A 26,541-nucleotide genomic window follows, 5' to 3' on the forward strand; every position below is an offset into this window, starting at 1 on the left:
ATCACGTGATCGGAAATCGGGCTGATCGCGCCATTTTTTAGAGGATCGATATTGGTTAAAAAGGATCGGATTTTTAATTTTAAAAAATGTTTTAAATTTATTTACGTTCTAATATGCAACAAAATAATCCAGAAATGCAATGGCATTGCCAAAAGAAACAAACAAAAAAAAGTTTTATACTCCACAACACTCCTGGGAAAAAGCAGAAGTAGTACTACTGTAATATGTTTGGAACTTTAGTTCAAATTTAAAAAAATTTTTTTTAAATAATAATAATGATGATAACCTCGGTATTGGATAGGGACTCCGTATAGGCAGATTCTCAAAATCAGCTAAAAAATAAGCTATTGGGACATCCCTAGTCTTACACATTTGTCCTATTTAGGGGTACAAATGAGCCTGAGCCAATGCCAGCTGACTTTGATACACCCATTTAGACATCACTGAGAGAAACGTACATGTTTTAGAAATGTGCATGGAAATCTGACTAACTGCAGAACATATCTAGTAATGTTTTTACAGTAACCCTTTAAAGAGCAACAGATCTCAATGGGTTTGTTCTGCGCGCACCATGAGCTTGTTGGACTAGTGGGTGGTACAGCCCTGTGAGAAGGGTAGCAAAGGGGAGGCTTCCATCTGCTCCTATTGTGTCCAAGAGAGATGGCCTTATAGGGAAGCACTTTGTGGAGAAGCCCACCCCACCAAGCTCAATGCACAGTGACCCTACCCATCAGCTCTGCACCCTCCCCCAGGATTCCAGACACCACGGATAATATGTGGCATTTCATGTGGTCTGCCAAGCGTCCATTATCACCGAGCGACTGTCTTTTGGCCGAAGTTCATGACTTGTCAGCAAGACTGGCACACAGTAAAATGGTCTCGTCTTGATAACAAGCTGTTGGTGTTAGAAACTCGTACTGTATATGTAGGTTTCCTCTAGGACTGCAGCTATCGATTATTTTCGTAGTCGATTAATCCATCAACTAGTTAGTTTGAATAATCGAGTAATCGGATTAAGAACATTTAATGTGTTGCAGAATGACTTTTAGGAGATGTAAAACAAAAGCTTGCTAAGAATGCATTTTCAAAAGAGCATAATATGCGAATATAAAATGCAATCCTTGTGTTTACCTAAACTGTGCAGGATTGCACTTTCACTTAAAATAAATAAAAAATACCCGAGTTTAGCTCTAAAACCGGTTTTAGAAAAAATAAAAAATAAATGAGCATCTCAGTACAACAAAAGAACAATTGGTTAACTTGATTAGCAATAGTCTGCTAGCTTTAATGCTATAAAATGCTTTTTTTTTTTTTTTTTTAAATAATACTCTTAACAAATCGTTCAAACACATATTCCACAAAAAAACGGCTAAATATACCTACAAACTAAATTCCGAATGCATAAAAAAAAAACATTAGCCCAAACAAAAACTTACCTTATGTCGGTCTCAACAGGGAGCAGCTGGATTCAGCCAAGTTAAATGACTTATGTAGTATTCTTTGTTGCCACTAGAGGGAAATTTATCCACCCAAATCAATACAACTAAATGCAAACACTTTCAAAACAAACCATTACAACATCACCTTAATAAACGAATACTTGAAGCAGCAAAATTTGATTCGATTTTTTCTAATCGAATTACTCGAGTTAATCGATTAATCGTTGCAGCAGTAGTTTCCTCAAAACCGATTTGATAATGGTAGCACAAATTACTGTATATCTGTAATGAGTTAGTAATTTATGGGTTAGATTAGATGTAATACTTGCAGCAGGAACACAAATGAAGAGAGCTCTCACTTTAGCTAGAACAGCATTCATTTTATTGCATAAATCCAAACGTAAAGTCATTTGTATTTTTTGTATAGATGCAGTATTGTGCGGTTTTGTTTAAAGTCTCTTGTTTCAACATAGTTTTTAATTCTTAAATGTCTGTTGTACAACTACCTCACAATTTGGGTCCGGGATCCAAGCTTCTGTGCTTCTAGTTTTTGTTGCCATGGGAACCGCAACACAGGTTCATGCAATGTGTGAGTCTGAGCTGGTGGCTGCTTAAGATTCATAACAGCAAAAGGCAAAGCGGAGCTCTCAAGGAGACCGTGGTAGTATTGCATAACAGAAGTCAGGTCGTTCCCTAAGGTTTTTAAATCTGAGTCCACATGAGATGTAATTATATCAATTTTTCAGCTGTACATTAACAACGGGTTTGGGGAAAAGGTGGAAATGATTTGTTGTTTTTTTTGCTTTGTCAATGCATCCTTTTTGCAAAGTACAGTACCACAAAGCAAGATGTATGGCTTTAAATGTGCAAAAAATAAATAAATACAAAAGTAAAAATCGCCATTCTAAATATAACTTGTTGAACCTGTTGTAAACGACAAGGTTTACGACAGGTTCACATAAAAAAAGAGAAAACGTGTGAACACGACAATGATGTAACGAAGAGTTTTATATAATATACGTATACATATTGTGCAGAAAAATACTCCAGCACCAACAATTATTGCTGAGTCTACCGTGGTAAGCGACCAATGTTTAGGTTGCTAACACAAACAGAAACAATTTAATTAAACTCACCAATTAACTCTTTTAACAACTCTTTGACAATGAAACATGACTCATCTGTGGCAGTGGCGAGTTGACCGCATATCAGATATTGATGTATATTAGCCCTTTCCTAAGTGTTTAACATTGCCTACAAGTAGCTGTTTTCAATGTAGCAAACACACTGGAATGTGTTGCGATCGAGTGCAACTCCAAAAGGGGGAACAGATAAGTGTCCTGCTCGAGACTGCGCAGGATGCTGGAGTGGGCCATTGAAGGACCGTCCTTCATAAATGGGTACTCTACAGTATGTATAAAGAAACTTGTACACAATGGTTGCTCATTGTAACATGAAGTTAAATTTTGGTTTCAGCCTGTGCAGCAAAAAAGGTATCTACTTTTACTTAATGTTCATTTAAATATGATCCAGATAGTGAAAATAGACTCAGAAGCAGCTACAGTATTAGTGCATGTTATAATTTCCATTGGTTGAAGACTTTTGCTAGAATACACACACGGAATTGCAGAACAACTGTGTGTAAACATTTGTGTGTCTGTGTGTTTTTTTAACACTTGTAGAAGTGAACTTACTCTAAACAAACAGCAGGTAGTTAGCAAATACAGCGCCAAGCAAAATGATCCGACACATCTTTAGTTTTAATAAAAGGCCAATAAAGTAAAGAAACAAAAAAGTGTTTTTTTCCAAAAAGTACATATAAAGCCATTTTTTTCATATAAAGCCATTTTGTTTTGTTTCTTTATAATGCATGAACGCTCTTTGCATTGTCCTCGGGTGACTGTATTGTGTGCTGTTGAAGAATTCGGTATATGCGGTCGGTACTCCGTACTTCTTCGAAGACAACGTTACAATGACTGTGAACGATATTGTGAGATGCTAGAGACTTTTTTTCAGACCAAAATTTAATTTGCGCTATGATATGGGCAATGTTTGTTTTCAACAGGATGGGGCAACAGCCCACACGTCTCAATGTGCTATGGGGATTTTGAGGGAGATGTTCCCTGGTTATTTGATCTCATTGCATGGTGACATCAGTTGGCCAGTCTGTTCACCTGATTTATCCGCGCGATTTTTTTTCTCTGGGGATAACTCAAGTCAAAGTATACAGTAGGGCTGTCCCAAACGACTATTTTTCTCTCTTAGTCAGTAGACTTTTTAACGATTCGTCAACTATTCTAATTTTTTTTTTTTTTTAACTAATCTAGCAATTACATTTTTGTTAGCGCTTAGTAATTCACAAAAAAAATTTGGAACACTTAAATCCTTTATTAAAGTACAAATAAACACATGAATAACAATAATAAATCACAAATAAACAATGAGGTCAAATGCTGATAGCATTAACTAGTGCAAAAGAATGGAATGTAAACAGATTCAGAACACTGTGACTTCACCTTTCCAGTATGATTCAAAACCATTATTTAAAAAAACCTACATACAGTGGGGCAAATAAGTATTTAGTCAACCACTAATTGTGCAAGTTCTCCCACTTAAAAATAATAGAGAGGCCTGTAATTGTCAACATGGGTAAACCTCAACCATGAGAGACAGAATGTGGAAAAGAAAACCAGAAAATCACATTGTTTGATTTTTAAAGAATTTATTTGCAAATCGTGGTGGAAAATAAGTATTTGGTCAATACTAAAAGTTCATCTCAATACTTTGTTATATACCCTTTGTTGGCAATAACGGAAGCCAAACGTTTTCTGTAACTCTTCACAAGCTTTTCACACACTGTTGCTGGTATTTTGGCCCATTCCTCCATGCAGATCTCCTCTAGGCTAAGTTGAAACAAAAGCGGTTGCGCGACGTCTGTAAACAGGAGTTTCCAGGGTAAAACGAACAAACTAAAAATAGTTTGGGGGCTTATTGCGCCATGAATCTGCTATGGCAGCATGTAGACATATTGTTCTATCAAACACAACAGTTCTTAAGGCTTAAAATACAGCAGTTTATGTTAAAGAGGGGTGCAAGAGCAGAACACTGCTTTTTCAGCCTTGTCTGTGTTTTCCGCCATATACATAACACGATATTATATAAAGTAAGTAAGAATAGTGCAGTCATGGACTATAGTAAGCAGGCCAGTGTTTCCATTTTCTGTCTCTTTTTTTTTTTTTTTTCCCCCGCCAAGCAGGAGAATCCATCATTCTAACAAATGCAATCTGCATTCTGTGCACAGACTACAGAGATTGTGAGACCTACAGTTTTCGTGAGCAGCAACAGAGTAGCTAAATAAATTTCACATGTCACTGGAGTGATGTACGTGAAAATAACTAAAATGATGCACGTTGATACGACGCACGTAAAGGCAACGACAATAAAAATGTCCTTAGTTAGTTACGTATATGGACTTACGATCTGCCAGCTTGTTGTCTCCTGTCATCTTCCAAAATTGCAACTGAGTGACTGTTCATTCACGGCAGATGTGCTGCCGTGGTATGCAAGCTTGGAATTGGAGAGACAGCACACTACAGTAGGAGTGGGAACCTCTTGTTACCTCACGATACGATACGATTTGCAATACAAAGCTCACGATAACGATGATCTGACGATATGACGATACAACGATTATTGATACATCGGTCAGGAAATCATTCTAGGATATTCTACAAACAACTAATAAACAAAAAAACAAACTTCTGCTGTGAATTGGAATGAGTTTATCACTAGTAGACGTCCAATCCATTTGAACTGGGACTGCCATCCCTCCCACTTCAAACAGATTGAACGTCTATGGCCGTCATTGGCAGCCAATGCCAGGCAATGAGGTAATTTTGGGCCATTTAAGGTCATTTACCTGTTGATTTTCAGTTAGTTCCTGTTGATTTTGGGGTATTTATGGGTCACGTCCTTTTTATTTTGAGTTACAGAACAGGAAGTGACCTGGGAATCTTCCGAATGAATAGGCAGTGACTCAAACTCAACAGGAAATGACCTGTAAATGAACAGCAAGTGACCTGCAAATGCCCTGAAAATCGGATAGAATGACTGCTAAGGCTCTGGTTTCAAATTAGTGCTGCAAACGATTAATCGATTAACTCGAGTATTCGATTAGAAAAAAAGATTCAAATTAAATTTTGCTGCTTCGAGTATTTGTTTAATTAAAGTGCCGTAATGGTTTGTTTTGAAAGTGTTTGCATTTATTTTTATTGATTTGAGTGGATACACGGCACTCTAGTTTACCTCATTTCAAATGGCTGAATCCATCTGCTCCCTGTTACGACGTTTTTGTTTGAGCTAATGATTTTTTTTTTTGAACGCATTAGTAATTTAGTTTAAAGGTATATTTAGCCATTTTTGTGAGAATATGTGTCAGCCATTTGTTAAGAGCATTGTAAAAAAGCGTTAGCATTTTATAGCAGTTAAGCTAGCGGACTTTTGCTTTGTAAGTTAGCCAATTGTTCTTTTGTTGTACATAGATCCTCTTTTTTATATATATATAAATATATATATATATATATATATATACCGTGTGAGGCTCAGCTCAGGTATTTTAATTTTTTATGTTCATTATCTGATTACTCCATTATTTGAACTAAATAGTTCATCGATTAATCGACTACTAAAATAATCAATAGCTGCAGCCCTATTTCGAATGAACGAACGTTCCCAGTCAAAATGGATTGGGCGTTGAGCACCGTCAATGGCAGCCTTAGAGTTACCTGAAACACTATTATGGTGGAAGATTTTGGTAGCAACTTGTTGTTCCCTTTTTTTTTTTTTTTTTTTTTTTAAACATTGCCTTTTTTACAACGATATCTCGATTCTTGACAGGAGCATATCGATAACCTTTTTGGCCACTCTGGTGCACTTTTTTGGCTTTGTGCCACTTTCCCTGCTTGCATCCTGAGCATCCGCCATTCTCAACTTTTCACACATATATTTTTTTAACCCTTCATTAACCGTTGACGGGAATGGTGTGTTCGGCAACGCATTTACGTCATCAATGACGCCGACTATGTCAACTAGTCGGGACAGTTCTAGTATACAGTAATCGCCCTCGATCTATTGAACAACTTAAAGATGCAATTCGTCAAGAAATTACTGCCATTCCACATGAAATGACCCGCTGAGTTTTAGACAACGTTCGTGAATGCCTTCGATAGTTTATGGACTATAACAAATCCCAATTGCCTGATTTAATTTTTAAAATCTAATGAAACAGAATTTGATTAAATACGTATGTCACTCACAGTTGATCACGGATAATGATCTAAAAAACATTTTCAATCTTCCATCTTGAAATTTTAAATTGCACAGCTCTAGGTTAAACACTTCATACAACTTGATTTAGAGAGAGTTTGTATTTAGGTAGTTGTTAAGAAAGAGTGCTTTGGAAAGCTGTCATGTCGATTCTTGGGTAATGGCCCTCTTGACTTGACAGAATGTCATCCTTTTTGTGCTGCTGCCATCAGCACATGGACCCTCCTGGCTGCCCCTGAGGAAGTCTGGCTGGCTAAACCTCATGCTGTACCCTAACACACGGCAGGGGCAGGTGCCAGTCAAAGCTGCCAGCTTATGCTGTGCCACTGTCTTTCTTGCTGTTGAAAGGTCTATTTTAAAGGCACCTCTGTGAGTCATACTGAGCGCAATGTATCACCAAGTCTGAACTCTGTGGACCTCATCACCTGTTGGTGAACACAGAGGTGCAAAAGTGTGGATGGCTGATGAGATGCTTGGACAGCTACCAAGCAGGATGTTGACATAAAATGACAGCTGATTTATGCACGCACTCCCTCAGAGCAGGCCTGCAGTGTGACAAAGCCCCCAGGACAATCCCGGTATTTCTTAAAAATCTAAAACTCATCTGCAGGCGACTTTGTTGGAAAGTCGGGCTAAGCAGTCTTTTGTCAAAAGTAATGACTTGAAGACAGGAAGTGTTACACAACCACAGAGTATATGTGGGGAAAAAAAACACCTGTAAGGAAACGATTTAGTTCCTGTGCTACACCTAAATTAAGTATGAATTGCAACTGACATTGTTTGTGACAGTTTCGCCCTTTGTGTATGGAGTTTTATCCATCACAACATTAAGTGTTGGTCAGTAGCCTGACCTAGCTATAAGTCAGGATTAGTGACCATCTCATAAGTCAAGCTTTTAGTGTTCCAGCGGCTCGTGTTTGGATGCTACTTAAATGTCACTTCTTCTAAGAAATGCTGTTTGTCAGGATTGGACAATAGCTCCTGACATATCAACCTTCCTGGCAGCACTGTTAGGACACTTAATGAGTTGCCAGTCATCATCTACTTTCTCCAAGGATCATAATTCAAGCAACAATCCTATGCGTTCAAGTGCACAGAACTGTAAAAAGTCTGAAAACAGACAATGACAACAGACTGTGAAACTGATACCGAGCGACCCCTTAATGGAACGGATTATGATGATTTGTATTCTAAGTACAGTATCTAGTAGCAGGGCTTGTCCTTTTGTCTCTTCTTGTGTTGTCACAGTGATGTGATGTAGAGACAGCTGCTATCATAAGGCCACATTTAAACTTGATCAGAGCATTGGGGAAGATATTGGAATAGTTTTTCCATTTTTGGCTTTGGGCATTGTTGGCGACCCTTCCCTTCTCAAAAGGTCACATGGGTTTTATATTACAATAGTGCTTCCCTTGTATTGCCTTATCATATGCAGTGCAGTGTATTTGCCCCCTTTATGTTTCAACTAATCAAGCCATTTTTAGTGTCTGATAAAAGCAAGCAAAGGACACTGAACCCTCTCTATCCATTGGGATAGCGACCAAGCCTTGCAGCGAATAGTGAAAATCTGTGAATAATTTACTCCCCTCCCAGAAGAGTTAGATATTGTGAATAGATCCCACAGTATGGTGGCAAAATCCTTAACAGGGCAGTCAACACTTTAATCATGAGCATTCTAGCGGAAAGAATCTTGTCTAACAAATTGGAAAAAGAAAAAAACAACAGAATTTCATAATCTTGATTTGAAATTATGTCTTAAAATGTAAGTAAAAGTGGCCACTCAACATGGGGGCAGACATTTTATTAATGCTGGTGCTATTTAAGCCAATCAAATAAGAGTATTCGAGATTACCTTCCCTTTCCTCATGACAACATTAATATTCGTTGTGTCATATACATGTACCCTTGCTCTAGTCCAGGGGTGTCCAAACTTTTTGCAAAGGGGGCCAGATTTGGTGTGGTAAAAATGTGGGGGGCCGACCTTGGCTGACGTCATTTACCTAGAACAATATACTGTATTTAAGCAAATTTTAGCAAGCCATTCTGTGTGTCACATTTGCTTTATCATTTTTTTTTAATTAATAATTTCAACAATCTTGCAACTAGCCTTTGTGACGTTCTGTTTCGACTCTCGGGCTCTTGCAAAATACTGCTGCTATGGAATTAAACTGGCTTCAAGTTGCTTCAATTTCTCGCTGCCTATCTTCCCTCTAATGTTGTCGTACATGTCAGCGTGTCTTGTTTGGTAATATCGCCTCACATTGAACTATTCAAAAACAGCGACTGTCTCTTTGCAAATGAGGCAGACACAGTTGTTGTGTATTTTAGTGAATAAATAGTCCAATTTCCACCTATTCTTGAAACGTCTGACGTCGCAGTCAACTTTCTTTTTTGTTGTTGTTGTTGATTGTCGCCATTTTAGAAAATTGGAAGTAAAGAGTCACACGGGGTAATGTTGCTTAGAGTGCTGCTACCTTTTAGTGGGTAAATGAGGAGCAGCATTTAGTGTGTAAGCTACTTCATATGCTGGTAGCAGTACTGCCGACCAATTTATTAAGTCTGTGTGCAGGCCAGACGTTATTGATTTTATGACAGAGGCTGGGGGCCGGATTAAATTTGACCACGGGCCGCATTTGGCCCCCGGGCCGGACTTTGGACATGTCTGCTCTAGTCTATCAGTGGCTAGTTACATTTTTAAAAAAAAGGAAAATTCACAAAACCTCTTTAATCCGTCAGCGTTTGGATTAAAATTCTAATCGGACGCACTGTTTCAGTCGAACAAATGATTTTGACGCACAGATTCACCAAATATAGCAGGAATAGTATTAGAAGAAACGGGAACGACTTTCGTGTCATCAAAACTACATTCCTACTTTAAACGTTAGCGTTATTTCCCATATTTTTCCAGTTTTTCTAACATCAGGTATTTCACCAATTGTGAGATCTTTTAATGTCTCCAGCACAACTCTGATACAGACCAGTTCTGTCTTGCGCTTGCCCAGTCTTCCGTTCGCTCTGCTTCTACTAGCTTGCGGGAATTACAGAAACGCGTAGACAGATGTCACAGACATCACAGACAGTTTGTTCCGCAATTTTGGAATAAATATTTTTCATGCATGCTGATCAGATTATCAATTGATTTAAACCGCCCCTTCTCGTTCGGAGTCGAATCCTAATCAGAATGAGCTCGATCGGGTTAGAATATTCTGAAAGCGCTGTGTACAATTCATTAAGCGTTTTTAGTCCGATCAGGCTTTTAATATGAATAAGTCTGTCCATGTAAACGTGGCCAGTGTGTGGTTGTAACTAATGTCACAAAATGGCTGCTCATGGAAGTGGTGTCATTTTTTTGTGTTCAAACATTATTTTCTTCATTATAAGCGGTCTACGAAATTCGAGGTTTGCACACTTAAATACTTTGAACAACTGTCTTTCACATGAAGGTCAATTATTCTAGGTGTATTCTGTCCCTTTAAAACCGAGAGGATGATAAAGCACCAATACCATCCACTTAGAATGCACACAATCATCAACCAGTATGCATAAATAACTGTTACCATAACTTTTCCACTGGTTGTACTGATGCCACAAACTTTTAAGTTGATGATGCCAGCACATGAGTTGGTCACACACTTTTCTGGGAAGGTACATTGACAAAGTGCCTGTCATTCCCTGACCCACACGCTTTCTCTCTTTTCCACCAAGGGTGCGGTTGCCAAGCCTCAGTTAAAATGGTTCCGTGTGGGCCTGCATTTGAGTCCCACAGTACGGCCAAACTAGGCCTGCACAATATATTGTTTGAACATTGCAATTGCAATGTGTGCATGCGCAATAGTGCTATCACAGGAAGTGCGATTGTTTTGGAGTTTTTTTAAGGTAAACTTTTGTTTTTCTTCCTAAAAGCAGAAATTGTGTAGAGGCATGGCTTCCTGCATCCCTTTATATAGAACAATGTATATCACTCACAGATAAACTCTTTGCCTGGATTAAATGGTACTATACGAATACTAGGGATGTCCCGATCGCATATGTTTGCACCTGAGTCCGAGTCACCTGATTTTGAGAATCTGCCGATACCGAATCTTGATCCGATACTGAAAAAATTGCTTTGACGCTTTGACACTTACGCCGCACCTGATTCCGATCCTCTGAAAAATGACTCGATAGGCCCGATTTCCGATCACGTGATTGGATCGGGACATCTCTAATGATTACAAGGTGAGTCAACCAAAGTCTTCCCAAATTGAGCTATTCAAGTCCTCTAGTGAAAATTCTTCTAGTTCTTAATATCGAAATATATATTGTTCCCCCCAAAAAGTCACAATGTCAGTTTTTTCCAATATAATTCAGCCCTAGGCCAAACCCAGTTTCCGTATTGTCTGAAGTAACATGTGCACTAAAAAGTTAACATTGTTACCTGGGGGTGTTAAACTCGTTTTTGTCTTTATACAGATATAGTGAGGTTTTTTTTTCCAGAGGGCACATTAAAATCATGCTCTCACTTGAAACCATTTTGGTCACAGTTTGAAGACTTGGAAGACTGTGTTTAACTACTGGCTGGCGATGACTACAAGCAGTGGTAACACAGGATTAAGCCTGTGGAAAATTACTTATTTTAAAATAATGAATTAATTAAATTATGTTTTTGTACACAATATAATAGTTTTTCTAAGGGGGGAAAGCATGGTTAGCTCAATGAAACTGCGATATCAGCCCATGATGGAATTGTTATGGGAAAATTTAGCACAAACTTGGTTTTCGACCCCCCGGGCCTATAATTTGACTGAGTTAAAGCAATTCTAACATGACCAGTTGGCCAATATTCACCCCAAAGCTTTTAAGAACAGTATTCTCATATATGCTCCCTAACTTTTTTTTTTTTTTTGTTAAAGATGGGCCAAATATGACTTAGTGTAGATAGTTGGAATCCGTGCCCTTTCCCCAGTTTCATGTTATCCAGCATTAAGGAGATGAATTAGGTCAACACACTCCCAAATCGGTCTATTCCTTTGAGACAAGCCATTTATGGCTCACAAGTCCTCTATTTCCTTAATTCTTTGGCTCTCTTTTCTCCTTTCCTGCAACACTGCCCAATGGCCTTGTGAAAACCCTCCTCTCCAATTGGCTCACACTTCCTCCATTACAATTACATGGCCAGCAAGTTAGAACATGCAGATTACAGCGAAATGAGCTCTATGAAACCAACACTTTGGTGTACGGAGGCATGTTAAATTATTGTTGAGGTGTTACTGTAATTTTCAGACTATTAGTTAGACAAACAAAAAAAATATGCACAATCAAGAGGAAAAAATAAAGCAGTCGTACTGGGGTCTAAGTTGCATTTCAATGACCTCACGGCACAACAGTGTCTCGGAGTCTATGACTGAAGCAAATTTTACGTATACTTATAATTATCACACATTTGAAAAAGTCATTTTTAAGCTAGATGGGATTTCAGTAGTTGGAAATAAAAGGACAGGACCTTACCCTACCTAATCTTTCCACTGCTAGGTCTACTGTAGTTTTTGGGACAAACATCGATTTTACTTGACTCAAGGAGCAGTGGCATGAATCAAACTATCACTAGTGAGTTTTATGCTAATGAAAATATGCTTTGTTTGATTTTCAGTTGGAGACAAAGTGCCAGCTGATATCCGTATATGCTCAATCAAATCAACAACTTTGAGAGTGGACCAGTCTATTCTAACTGGTAAGTTGATAGATTACTTTGATCAAGCCATTTGATGAAAAGTTACTTTGATCAAGCCATTTGATGAAAAGTTACCGGTAGCTTTTAAATTCGTTTTTAGTTAACTGATCTGATTCCAACTCTTGTATTCGAAATGCAGCATTCAATTACTTGAGATTCTAAATATCGTCTATTAAAGAAGAAACATGACTGGAATCTAAAATCAAAACTGCTGTCTTAACAATAAAAACTGTTTGTTTTTGCAGGAGAGTCTGTTTCTGTCATTAAACACACCGACCCAGTGCCTGACCCTCGTGCTGTTAATCAAGACAAGAAGAACATGCTATTCTCTGTAAGTATTTTCTGTCGGCAATTCACTTTGGCTAACAAACATCTGAACATCATAAAGTTGTCTGACTGTCATTGGTCTAAGCTATGCTAGCTTGTGTTGTAAGTCAGTGGTCCCCAACCTTTTTTGCACCATGTGTCCGGTGTGACTTGAGCCTTCTTTCCAAGGACCGGCAATGTGTGGCAGAAAATGACAGTAAATGTAAATTAATACGACAGAGCTAAAAACTAACATTAATTGAAGGAAAAATGTAACTCTCCATACGCTGAATCAACCTTTTTTTAATAGTGGCCTCCCCTAAACTTGACGGCTAATATCCTTGGTCGCAGGCATATGAGTTCTTTTCCAATCGTGAAAGGTTTCTTGGTTGGTTCGCCACAAAGTATGATGCTCTCAGTGCATTCACTTCTGTGGACTCGTTTGCTAGCTTTTAGCCACATATTATGCAGAATGGACTTGGTTTTAGGCTCCTTTTCCGGCTAGGCAGGTGGCCTTTTCCCCGTAAAAAAGCTGTCCAAAGATGTCGCCGCCCGCAGCACACAGCCAACAGTAACTGACGTTATTGTTTTTCAACTTTACATTGACCTACGCTGGGCTGTAAACACCCCAGTAATGGCGGTTAACTACTTTTCTCATTTTGGCAACGCCGATACCGTTACTGAGGCGGGAAAGGCGTGCGTTACTATGCGTTACGATGTTGTTGAATGACGCGAGAAAAGTCTGAGAGAGAGGGGCTCACGGAGAGGAGAGAGCAGAGCAGGAGTGGGGAGGAGGCAAGGGAGTTGTGACGCCATTGGAGACGCAATGCTAGGTGGCTCCAATAATACCTGGCTGTGGCGGATAGCCTTCAAACTACGCCCACATAATGCTACGGTAGATATCACATATTATAGAACTAGATGCAAATGACAGACACGGCGGCATTAGCAACATGTATAAAGAATTAGATGCGTTAGTAAACAGCCGCCATCTTAAAGCAGTAGACTTCTCAGGAAGGCTCTGTTGTAGAGAACCTTCCTAGCGAACCTAAGTAACTTTTTATCTAAAAGGCTCCTCAATCGGGAAAATCTTGACTTAAAGCTAGATTTATCTTTAAATGATTAAACAGTTTTAAAACTTACACATGTCGAAAGTAGGCAGAATGAACTAATGAAATAACGGGAGCAATTTTAACAACTTTAACGGTTGATTCACAACATTAAATGACTTCCACACATAGCAAAGGTTGCTATCTAGTTATCGCAATATCCGCAATACCCTGTGTCAAGTTAAGTTTAGGGTAAAGAATTGGGCGAGGGCAAGTTGTCCCAAAAACCCTTTAAACTTCACATTGTATGACCTGTTTTTTTTTTTGTTTTTTTTTTTTTTTTTTTTTGAGAAAAAAAAAACATGAAAATTATCACTAGTTACTTTGTCAACTAACTAATTACTCTTACATTCAGGTAACTGAGTTACTAAAGCAATTACTTTTTTGGAGAAGTAATTTGTAACTGTAACTACTTTTTTAAAGTAAGATCAACAACACTGCTTGTAAGTGATTTAAAAAAAAAAAAAAAACTCTGACCTGCATAAACACTTAACCTTTTATAGGGCAAGTGACTATTTTTGATCAATAAAAAAAATAATAATAACCCCATTAGAGCTGAAACGAATACTCGAGCAACTCGAGTAACTCGAGTTTAAAAACTGATCCGAGTAATTTTATTCACCTCGAGGAATCGTTTAATTTTGCCAGCTCTAAGCATCACGTTTTGCCCGGACTACTTTTAATGCGGGACAACGCGCTGACGTCACGTGCGTAGAGGAGGAAGCCAAAAAAAAAAAAAAAACTTACTGCAGCCGACAGCCGCTACAAACTACGCCAACGTTGCTAAAAACTACGCCCGCATGATGCTAGTGTGGTAGCAGATAGTGTCCGATGCGTCTCGTAGATATCGCATGCATTTAGGACTAGATGCGAAATGACAGACTCGGCCGCGTCTGGGCAGCGTTAGTAAAGAGCCGCCATCTTTAAGCAGTAAACTTCTCATCGCTAGTAAATATAACGTTACTGTCACTCGATCACGTAACGTTAGCCCCTCGGAGGGCTAGGTTTCTATTGATTATGACCACTGTCGATGCGTGGCCAACGTGTCTTACATACAGGCTTTATTTAATTTGTAAAAACATAGCGCTGTAGAGTGATGAGGGTGTAAAATTAAAACATAATAAAGATCACTGTCAGTTTTAGCTCAGTAGTCACCAAGTAGCACTGGTCCCTAATATGCTCCAATACACCAGGTATCATACATTTATTTTGAACACTGCAAAAACTCAAAATCCTATCAGTACTTACAGTTTAGACTAACTTAAAACTTAAATAGAACTTAAACATAGCTTGACACAAATGGAAATACAGCTTGACACAAATGGAAATTAAATTGAAACACGTTGGAAAAACATGTAGATTTCAAGTGATGTGTGTTATCAAGCGTAATTACATTTTTAGGTAAGAAATATGTTTTTTGAAGTTTTTTGAGTGAAAGCAGTGAATTTTTTTCCTAGTCACATCTTAGATGCAATTGTTGGCTGTTTTCAACAATGTACATCGAAAATAAAGACATTGATTGACTGAAAATGGTTCAATATTGGATTAACTGTCTTTTTTTCTCATGTATATGTATAATTGCGCTTTACCTAAAAAAAAAAATGCTTTATCCGATTACTCGATTAATCGATAGAATTTTCAGTCGATTACTAAAATATTCGATAGCTGCAGCCCTAAACCCCATAAAGCCCTGGCGTCCACATATGTGAACATCACATTTTGGGTAATGAAGGTCACAATATTAACACATTGGTAAAAATCATTCACTACAAGCTTATCATAGTCAAAATGGATTGGACATCTAGTGCTGTCAATTGCAGCCAATTAGTTAAATGAGTACCCTATAAAGGGTTACCATGGATGTTAAGTAAAGGGCAGCATAGTACTGCCCTGCATACCCGGGCCGCCAGTTTGAGACCCCTGTCCTTGAAGAAATGCCTCTGTTGGTTGGAAATTTGACCCAATATTTCTTGCTATTTCAGGGTACCAACATTGCTTCCGGGAAGGCTGTGGGTGTGGTTGTGGCCACTGGTGTGAACACTGAAATTGGTAAAATCCGCGATGAGATGGCAGCGACTGAGCAGGAGAAAACCCCCCTGCAACAGAAACTGGATGAATTTGGCGAACAACTTTCCAAGGTCATTTCCCTCATCTGCATTGCGGTGTGGATAATCAACATCGGCCATTTCAATGACCCTGTACATGGCGGTTCCTGGATCCGCGGCGCCGTGTACTACTTCAAAATTGCCGTGGCACTGGCTGTAGCAGCCATCCCCGAAGGATTGCCTGCCGTCATCACCACCTGTTTGGCTCTCGGCACCCGTCGCATGGCCAAGAAGAATGCCATTGTCCGCAGCTTGCCGTCCGTGGAGACTCTGGGCTGCACTTCTGTCATTTGTTCTGACAAGACGGGGACATTGACTACCAATCAAATGTCTGTCTGCCGAGTAAGTCTCACACACTGCTTGACTTTGTTGTTTGGGAGTCAGTTTTTTTCCCTCTGATCTTTTGAATAAGATGCTTAGTTGCCTCACCACGATGGCTTGCGAAAGTAGCTGTGCAAATACTGTTCCTTTTGTGATCATGCTGCAGGTTATGTTGCCACAAGGCAACATGCAGGCACTTGTCTTGCCTACATTAAGCTGTTGGATGACTCGCTTTACTTATATAACTGACCTTGCGTCATCAACCTTGTAAAAGAGCCAAACAGTGCTTCCGTTGTCTCTTTGGGAAAAGCACCCAATGTTTAGATTGATTTATTATTGTGTGAAACACTGTAGTTGCCTGCTCAGTAAACTAATTGAGCTTAAATGTGGTAGTTAAAAGTTGTTTTGCTTCCTTGACCTTGAAGTTTCATTTGTCAAATATTCATCAACACGTCCATGGAAGTTCTTCATAGTTAGACCAACTAAAAGCAAGACAAAATTACCAATATGGAGCACCCCTCCATTTTCCATTAGAATTTCTATTCATCCTATTCAGTTGTGCGTGTGTTTGGGGGTGTGTGTACATATGTGTTTCCCAGTTGCCGTGGTAGATTTTAAGATCATAGATTTTATGATCATAATCAATTTCTTGTCACACTGTGTGTTTGTATAACGTCCGTGTGAACGGGAGAATAAAACATCTCCCTGTGTGAAGCAGGGTATTTCTCCTTCCATGGAGTCCATGCCATAAGGCTGTGTGTTTACCCATGTCGCATATAAGGCAGCAGGCCACCATCTAAAAAGAGAATGTGAAAAACACAGGCTCAAAGAAACTCGACTGAGTTCACTGGGGATTTCTGTGGCTTCTACTGCCACCTGCTGTGTCTTTGAATGCTGACTTAGCAAATGGCGATGTGTGTTTTTGCCACGTTAATGCAGTCCTTTCAATTCCTAGATGTTCATTATCAACAAAGCTGATGGTGAGAACTGCTCTCTGTCGGAGTTTACCATCACAGGTTCGACTTATGCACCAGACGGCGACATGTGAGTAGTTGCTTTCTATTTTTGATAGAGAGAACTGGATGCAGGAATGTGGTAGACTCACTGTAATTTCCCACAGATTCCAGGATGGTAAAAAAGTGAAACCCTCTCAGTACGACGCTCTGGTGGAACTGGCAACCATCTGTGCCCTGTGTAATGACTCATCGTTGGACTTCAATGAGGTTTGCACTGCATAGTGTGATTTTTGGCAGCCTTTTTAATGTTTGTCTTAGTCTTTTGGACGGAAATTAGAGGCGCACGATAATTATCGGTCCGATAATTATCGGTCCGATAATTATCGGTCCGATAATAGGAATTATGACGTCATCCCAATAAATCCAATAACAATATATGTTATCGGTCCTTTTAATAATATTTTTGGTGTCGGATTGGGACGTGTGCGTTTGTTTCCACTCCTGTTTTGCCAGGATGCAAAGTTTTGTTACTGTTCTAGAGGCCGTATTTTTCCTTCACTGAGTTGCGTATAAACCTTTCTATTAGGGGTGCACGATATCCATTTTTTGAAATGGATACCAATATCGATAACTTCCTGCTCCTCAAAGCCGATATCGATAACCGATAATAAATATATAATTTTTTAAATGTATATTCACCCAAGTTTTTGAACACCTGGAGGCTTAAAAAAATAATAATGGTGGATTCAACCGAAGTACGGAGCCCCCCCGGGTGCCAGGGTAGAAAAAATAAAAAAATCATAGCTAATCTGTACCCACAGTTTACTAATCTGTACCCACAGTTTAGCAATCTGTACCCACAGATTACTAAACTGTACCCACAGTTTAGCAATCTGTACCCACAGTTTAGCAATCTGTACCCACAGTTTACTAATCTGTACCCACAGATTACTAAACTGTACCCACAGATTACTAATCTGTACCCACAGTTTAGCAATGACCCGGAAACTGTAGTCACCAATGTTTGGCGGGGACTCCAAACAAACGCCGAGGGACCGACCGAGCAAGCACCTGCACCTTTTGCCCTCGGCGAACAAAGGAGTTTTAAAAGGTAACTATTGCACATTTTCTTTGGTAGCAGTCTACATTTTCAGGTGTCATCAATCAATATGGCATGTTGTGTGTTAGTAGCTGCTAATGCGGCGACTAAAAATAACTAACTGACAAATGAACACTACTTGAATTAAGCACGCACAGTCACGACAGCAGCACAGAAAATGTGCAAACACAACATGCCATATTGATTGATGACACCTGAAAGAGGCCTACAAAAGAAAACGTGCAATAGTTACCTTTTAAAACCCCTTTGTTCGCCGAGGGCAAATGGTGCAGATGCTTGCTCGGTCGGTCCCTCGGTATTTGGACTCGGAGTCCCCGCCAAACATTGGCGGGGACTCCGCTTCTCTGTTTCTGGGTCATTGCTAAACTGTGGGAACAATTTAGTAATCTGTGGGTTCAGATTAGTAAACTGTGGGAACAGTTTAGTAATCTGTGGGTTCAGATTAGTAAACTGTGGGCAAAATTTAGTAATCTGTGGGTACAGATTAGTAAACTGTGGGCACAGTTTAGTAATCTGTGGGTATAGATTAGTAAACTGTGGGCACAGTTTAGCAATATGTGGGTACAGATTAGTAAACTGTGGGCACAGTTAAGTAATCTGTGGGTACAGTTTAGTAAACTGTGGGTACAGATTAGTAAACTGTGGGTACAGATTAGGTATGATTTTTTATTTTTTCTATCCTGGCACCCGGGGGGCGCCGTAGATTTTTCTTTGATCTCACCTGAATTTTCATAATGACATGAACAATATTATAATGAACAAAACAAAGACAAGAACAGTCTTGACTTTAAATAAAGTGCCAATTTTTATTTTTTCAAATAAATATAATTTGAGTCAATCACAATCAATTAGTCAATATAATTGAAGATGTGTTTCCTGAACAATGAGCACTGAACTAAAGCATAAACCCAACAGGTATTGTGCTTTGTCATCAGATAAAAATATTTGGTGCTCCAGGAGACTGTTGTGGTCTTGGTCCATGAAACAACTTAGGACAGCAAGCCTATCAATAACCAAAAGGCCTCTCAATAACTTACTAACTTATAACTAACACTGTAAACATTATACAGTAAGGTTTATCACTCATTCCTCATAACAAAAATATGGTAGAACCAAAAGGATTAATGGCTTGCCTTATAATAATCAATATAAACGACAGTGAGTGAACCCATATTCAATAAAGTATGAGGTTTATTCTCTGCATAGTATAAAATCATACCAAGTATGCTGACAGGACTAACATTACACAACAACTGTTATATGTATGTATAGCATAGCACACTAGCTTGAGCTACTAGCCTTAAGCATTGGCTGGCTTCTATAACACAACAACTTATGAAGTTCTGTACATATGGTCCTTTACCACCGAAGTAAACATATATTGCACATCCATACGTTATAGTAAACAAAAGTACTTACATATATTTCCGAGGCGGAAACGTAAGTAACAGAAAACATTCACGATTGTCAATGCTAACGCTAGACACAGCACTGTGTAAAGTGAATGAGTTGTGGGCCAAATTATAGATGCAGCGAATTATTTCTGAACGGCAGGGGGCAGCAATGCCCCGCAAATGGTCAACTGATTTCCCAGCCAGCGAGCACAGTTCATACTGTATTATAGGTCCTTTTAATTATGTTATTGGATTTATTGGGATGACGTCATAATTCCTATTATCGGACCAATAATTATGGTGCACCAGTACTTTCTATAGCAATTAGCAAATGTTTGCATTTTACAGTGTTACGTTTACAAGTTATTGAGAGGCCTTTTGTTTATTGATAGACTTGCTGTTCTATAATTGCCAGGCTAAGAAAGTTGTTTCATGGACCAAGACCACAAAAGTCTCCTCTCCTGTTGCACCAAATGTTTTATCTGCTGACAAAGCACAATACCTGTTGGGTTTATGTTTGTTTTAGATCAGTGCTCATTGTTCAGGGGAACACATCGTCAACGATATTGACTGATTTATATACATTAAAAAATTATATATATTATCAATTATCATATCGGTATTGGCCTTGAGGAGCAGGAAGTTATCGATATCGGTTTAAAAAAATGGATATCGTGCATCCCTTAATACATACTTACTAGTCTTAGTCATATTTTAGTCATTTCAAAATGTGTTCGTCTTTGTCTAGTTTTAGTTGACGAAATCTCATCCAAAATTTCGTCCGGCTTTAGTCGACAGTTGCTCAAAATGTTTTCGTCTGTAATATTCAAAAGTTTTAGTCCAACAACTTTGAATGAAAATAGACGAACAAGCACATTTTGCTGGGATTCCCCTAGGATTTTTTGAAGCTGTGGTGGTGGGCTGCATCGGAGTCAGACAGCCTGAAATGTTTTTCCACGGCGAAATTGCGTCATATCATGACAAATGAGATTTTTTTCACATTTTTCTTCAAGAGGAACCATAACAAAGATCTATTTGAAATGGTTCAAGCACATATACATAAAAACAGCTAAATATACCAATAAACTAGATTACGAATGCATTACAAAAACATTAACTCCAACAAAAGCTTAGCTTATGTTCGTCTTAACAGGGAGCAGCTGGATTCAGCCATGTGAAATGAGTTGTCATATTCCCTGTAGCCACTAGAGGGCAGTGTATCCACGTAAATCAATACAACTAAATGCAAAAACTTTGAAAACCATTACAACGGCACTTTACACAAATACTCAAGACAGCAAAATTTAATTTGAATCTTTTTTTTTTCTAATTGAATTGCTTGAGTTAATCGATTAATCGTTGCAGCACTATTTCAGAGGCCTGCAAGCTACGGCGACAGATCCGCATATGGGTCTTTTTTATCTTTCTGCTGTATATTTTTATTAGTTTGTCACCAGGTAGACGTCCAATCCATTTGACTCTCTGATATATTGTTTGACCATAGTCATCGGACTATACATCCGCTAGTTTACGCTAATTACGTATCGTCTGGGGGAAAATACTCAATGTTAAATCATTTAAATATAAATTACGTTTTAGGTGAAAGGAGTTTATGAAAAGGTGGGTGAGGCGACTGAGACCGCACTGACCTGCCTAGTGGAGAAAATGAACGTCTTTGACACAGAAGTCGACAACCTGTCCAAGATCGACAGAGCGAATGCCTGCAACTCTGTTGAGTGACACCGGTTTTCTCCCTGCTCATTCCGCATGTCTACAGCAGGTTTGCTCACTTTCTTTTGGTTGGACTTCAGGTCATCAAACAACTGATGAAGAAAGAGTGCACTCTGGAGTTCTCCAGAGATAGGAAGTCAATGTCTGTGTACTGCACCCCCAATAAGTCTCGTTCTTCCTTGGGGAAAATGTTTGTCAAGGTATACTTGGGCTAAACCATGCAAATAGCCAGCCCAGTCTTCTTCCATGTGGCTAATTCTCTATCTCTTTATCACAGGGAGCACCAGAAGGCGTAATCGAGAGATGCACCCATGTCAGAGTCGGTAACAACAAAGTCCCATTAACCAAAAGTATCAAGGAAAAAGTCATGTCTGTGATTCGTGAATATGGCACCGGTCGTGACACTCTGAGGTGTCTGGCTCTAGCCACACGGGACAGCCCACCCAAGATGGAGGACATGATACTGTCTGAACCCACCAAATTCGCAGAGTATGAGGTGACTGCTTGATACTTAGCTACTAGGAGTATTTATTTAACTGCTGCACAGTAGAAACATTCACGTCCCTATTTGTCTAGTCGGACCTGACCTTTGTCGGCTGCGTGGGCATGCTGGACCCTCCCAGACAGGAGGTGGCGGCTTCCATCAAGCTGTGCCGCCAGGCCGGCATCCGCGTCATCATGATCACCGGGGACAACAAAGGCACGGCTGTGGCGATCTGCCGCCGAATCGGCATCTTCTCTGAGAACGACGACGTCGATCAGATGGCTTTCACCGGGCGGGAGTTTGACGAGCTGGCGCCTAACAGCCAGCGTGAGGCTGTCACACACGCCCGCTGTTTTGCACGTGTGGAGCCTTCGCACAAGTCCAAAATTGTTGAGTTCCTGCAAGGATTTGATGAGATCACAGCTATGGTATATCATCTCTTAAATATTCTCATAATCAAACATTGGATAAAAGGCTGCGTTTTGCCATGCCCAATTATGAATCGGAAATGGAAGATAATTCGTAGCAGCGTTTTATTTGTTGACTCACAAAAAAATAATAAAAGGCTTGTTATTAGTTTTTTTTTTCCAAAATTGGAAGAAAAAACGAATGGCCAAAAAGTATCACGGACCTGTTATCCAGCTAACTATACCCTACACAACATCATTTGTTTATCAATCTCTTGATCTCAGTCCATCTCACTACCAATTCCATTAAAGTCTACATCTCCCGTATTACAAAACAAACATCTCAAGTCATCAATCAAGTCCCACCTGAGTTAAGTCACAGGCCCAACTAAAATATTGTGATAAAAAGTGTGATTTCTGTGAATCTATTTACAAAATGTCTTATCAGTAAAATTTATAACAATGTCCACAAAATAAGCTTTTTTGGATATACAGTGTTACTTATGGCATTAATTGGTTCTGGAAGTAGTCTCGTAACCTGAAAATTCTGTAAGTAGAGACGTGTTTTCTGTGTAAATGCCCTAATCCATTCCAAGCACTACTGAAACGCAACATTAAATTTCATAATCGGGGTAAAATAATAAAAAAACAGCCAAACACATTTGAATCATTCCATTAACCTAACCTAACCTGTAATGAAGTATATAATGGAACAAAATAATTTAACTCTTCATGACACAAAAAATGCGAGGAGACTTTTGCTCTTTTGAAGACGTCAATCCGCTATAACAACAACATCGTTGCGCCTGTGCACGTCATCATACAGCGACACCCAAATTGAAACGTCATCAACAATAGGCCAATAGGAGAGCAGAATCGCATTACTGAAGCATGATGGGAAAATTGATCAATAGGGCACCATGATCGTATGGCGCGACATTTAAAAGTGGGAAGTTCATTCGTATCTTTTACAGTACAGTGATCCCTCGCTATTTCGTGTTTCAGACTTCGTGCCATCAGTCCATTGCGGATTTTTTTTCCAATTAAAAAATAAATAAATCCAGTATTGTATAGACCCTACCAACGTGACGTCACAACTCCGCTCTCCTGACTGGTGCCGCCCACTTGTCCGTCAACACATCGTGTTGACCTGTTACGGCTACGTACATTCCTCCTATTTACGGCGTGTTTTTCTGCTCGTTAACATTAATAATCAAAATGGTGAAGGCGTGTGTGGCGGTCGGTTGCAATAACAGAGAAGATAGACGGAGAGACTTGAAGTTCTACCGGATTCCGAGAGACACGGAGAGGAGAGAGCGAGATGGGCTGCTGCAATTCGACGAGAATACTGGGCTCCAAACGATTACCACAGATTATGTAGTAGTCATTTTATATCTGGTAAGATGCATTTAATATATATTTAGAGGGTTTTGGGCTGACAACCACAATTAAGATCATTGCTAGGCTAATCGCCGACAACATACACGTATGTATGTCGTGAGAGTGCTATCGCTAAACCATATAAACATTAAAAGCCCTAGCTCCATTGACAAATGACATGAAATACATTAGACTTGACAGTGGATGTTAGCAAGAACAAGGGATTTTGAATTGAAAATTTCGTAACTCACCTTCCGAGCACAAGATTCCTGCCGAATTTTCGTGTACGAGGACCTGTTTCACCCAACCAGCAACGTAGCATTTATAAGCCTCCAAGCTCTTAAAGTTTTTCAAACTTTCGTGAGAATAGGCTGATTTTGTGTGGACAAGATAGTTGTAAATATCAGGGTCAGGCAGAGACGGCGAAGGCAGCCGGTCAAAAATCATCGATTTAGGCATCAAATATGGATCTGGCGACTGTATAGAACGAAGCTTTTCCACATAACGCCTTTTATGCAACACATCCAGTGAGTTTACGGCATCAGAAAGCACCGGGTCTTCCATGAAATGCATTTTAAATTCCTCGATCAATTGAAACCAATGCTAATACAGAGACAAAATGACGGACAAGTGGGCGGAACCATACAGCGAGCACGTGGTTTTATGACGTCGGTGGGTAGGGTCACTCCCGCCGCTATTGTTCTGGTGGTGCAACAGAGTTGCTTATTAAAGTTAACAATGATTGACAGACGTTAAGATTTGATCTTGCCAGAGACGCTTGTAAGCCGAAACTTCAAAGCGCCGCATGTGTCAATCATCGTTTAACCTGTTAAACAATTGCTGTGCCAACTCATTGTGTGTAAGTGAATAGCTTTAGTGGACTCACTCAATAAAGCACTTAATATAGACAAGCATTTTTCTGCTTTAGTCTTGTTTAAAAATAACTCGGTGGGACAGTAACATGTTTAACATGTATAATTATCAATATACTATTATTACGTGTTTTTTTTGTTTAATTTGGGGAAAAAAGTGAAAAAAACACATCTTATATGTATGTATGTCTTTCCAATTATTAAATCTTTTTTGGGGGTGGGGGGGGGCTACTTCACGGTTTTACACTTATCGCGGCGGGTTCTGGTCCCCATGAACCACGAAAAACAAGGGATCATTGTAAGGTATCGTAGTTTTCCCTCTCATAACCTCAGGCAATATTTTCCCGTTGAGGCATGTCGTAACCTGAAAATTACATTTGTAGAGACGTTTGTAAGTAGAGGTACCACTGTAATTGCATTTCAGTGTACAGTGTTCTTACATTTCAACACAACCTTTGGTATCTGCTCCCTTTCAATTTAAGCAATTAAAGCAAAGGTCAAACTTGTAAAACACCCTAGAATAAATGTGATCAATGATACAATAATACGATGTCATGTTTGTCAGACAGGAGACGGCGTGAACGATGCCCCAGCCTTAAAGAAGGCCGAGATTGGCATCGCTATGGGCTCTGGCACTGCCGTGGCCAAGTCGGCCTCTGAGATGGTCCTCGCCGATGACAACTTCTCTTCTATTGTGGCCGCTGTTGAAGAAGGCCGCGCTATTTACAATAACATGAAGCAGTTCATCCGATACCTTATATCTTCCAATGTAGGGGAAGTGGTCTGGTAAGTTGGCAACATTGTATTCCAACTTTTTTTTGTCTGCCATTCGACGGTGCTGATGTTGTCTCTCCTGCTAGTATCTTCCTTACAGCTGCACTGGGCTTCCCTGAAGCACTGATTCCAGTTCAGTTGTTGTGGGTCAACCTGGTGACCGACGGTCTTCCCGCGACTGCACTCGGGTTCAACCCTCCTGACCTCGACATCATGGAGAAACCTCCCAGGAACGCTAAAGAACCGCTCATTTCCGGATGGCTCTTCTTCCGATATCTGGCGATCGGCGGTGAGGGCACGGCGACGGCCGTTTTTGTGCAGTATTTCGGAAGTCTCCTTAGTATGTGCTTTCGCCGTCTTTGCTTCCAGGTTATGTCGGCGCTGCTACGGTGGGAGCTGCGGCTTGGTGGTTCACGCTCTCGGAAGATGGACCTCAGATTACCTTGTACCAACTGGTAGGCGGAAGGGCTAATATTCGCGCGCTAAACCTGCTCGACAGACCGTGCTTCATTATCCTCCTTTCTCTGCAGAGTCACTTCCTCCAGTGCAGCGACGACAACCCGGACTTCGATGGCTTGGACTGCGAGGTGTTTGAATCCCCGTACCCCATGACAATGGCCCTGTCAGTGCTTGTCACCATTGAGATGTGTAACGCTCTGAATAGGTAGGATAACTTCTGAGTGAGTGCCAACGTTTGTGCATGTTTAGCTTCTGATTGTTTGTCTTCTTAACAAAGTCTGTCAGAGAACCAGTCCCTGCTTCGAATGCCTCCTTGGGAAAACATTTGGCTGCTGGGAGCCATCTGCCTCTCCATGTCCCTGCACTTCCTAATCCTCTACGTGGAGCCTCTACCAGTAAGTCTCAAAGGTCATTCCAGAATTCAAGGACATCAGGTTTCAAAATCCATTTAATGACTTTTAATGCTTTTTAATGACCCACATAAACCCTGAAAGCTTATGATAACGATTATCTCATGATATGGTGATACACTAATTATCGATAGTTGGGTCAGGAAATCATTCTAAGATATTTTACATTAAAACTAACAAGCTCTTTTCATTCTTTGAATTTCAATGAGTTTATCACTAGTACAGTGGTATGAAAAAGT

The 26,541-nt window shown here is 39.7% G+C and overlaps 1 protein-coding gene across 1 annotated transcript in view; it reads left to right on the forward strand.

Annotated features, from left to right (window-relative positions):
• The window catches only part of LOC130913178 (sarcoplasmic/endoplasmic reticulum calcium ATPase 2-like), a 51,114-nt gene that overhangs the window by 11,891 nt on the left and 12,682 nt on the right, over positions 1-26,541 (forward strand). Inside the window, exons 6-19 of the mRNA XM_057831559.1 lie at positions 12,394-12,474; positions 12,720-12,805; positions 15,872-16,336; positions 17,271-17,359; positions 17,436-17,538; positions 21,385-21,516; positions 21,597-21,716; positions 21,794-22,012; positions 22,093-22,428; positions 25,225-25,445; positions 25,520-25,722; positions 25,803-25,888; positions 25,964-26,097; positions 26,170-26,287. Coding sequence (XP_057687542.1) covers positions 12,394-12,474; positions 12,720-12,805; positions 15,872-16,336; positions 17,271-17,359; positions 17,436-17,538; positions 21,385-21,516; positions 21,597-21,716; positions 21,794-22,012; positions 22,093-22,428; positions 25,225-25,445; positions 25,520-25,722; positions 25,803-25,888; positions 25,964-26,097; positions 26,170-26,287 — 2,393 coding nt within the window. The remainder of the gene's footprint in view (positions 1-12,393; positions 12,475-12,719; positions 12,806-15,871; positions 16,337-17,270; positions 17,360-17,435; positions 17,539-21,384; positions 21,517-21,596; positions 21,717-21,793; positions 22,013-22,092; positions 22,429-25,224; positions 25,446-25,519; positions 25,723-25,802; positions 25,889-25,963; positions 26,098-26,169; positions 26,288-26,541) is intronic.

The sequence above is a fragment of the Corythoichthys intestinalis genome, chromosome 3 (genome assembly GCF_030265065.1).
Source record: "Corythoichthys intestinalis isolate RoL2023-P3 chromosome 3, ASM3026506v1, whole genome shotgun sequence".
NCBI classification, from domain to species: Eukaryota; Metazoa; Chordata; class Actinopteri; order Syngnathiformes; family Syngnathidae; genus Corythoichthys; species Corythoichthys intestinalis.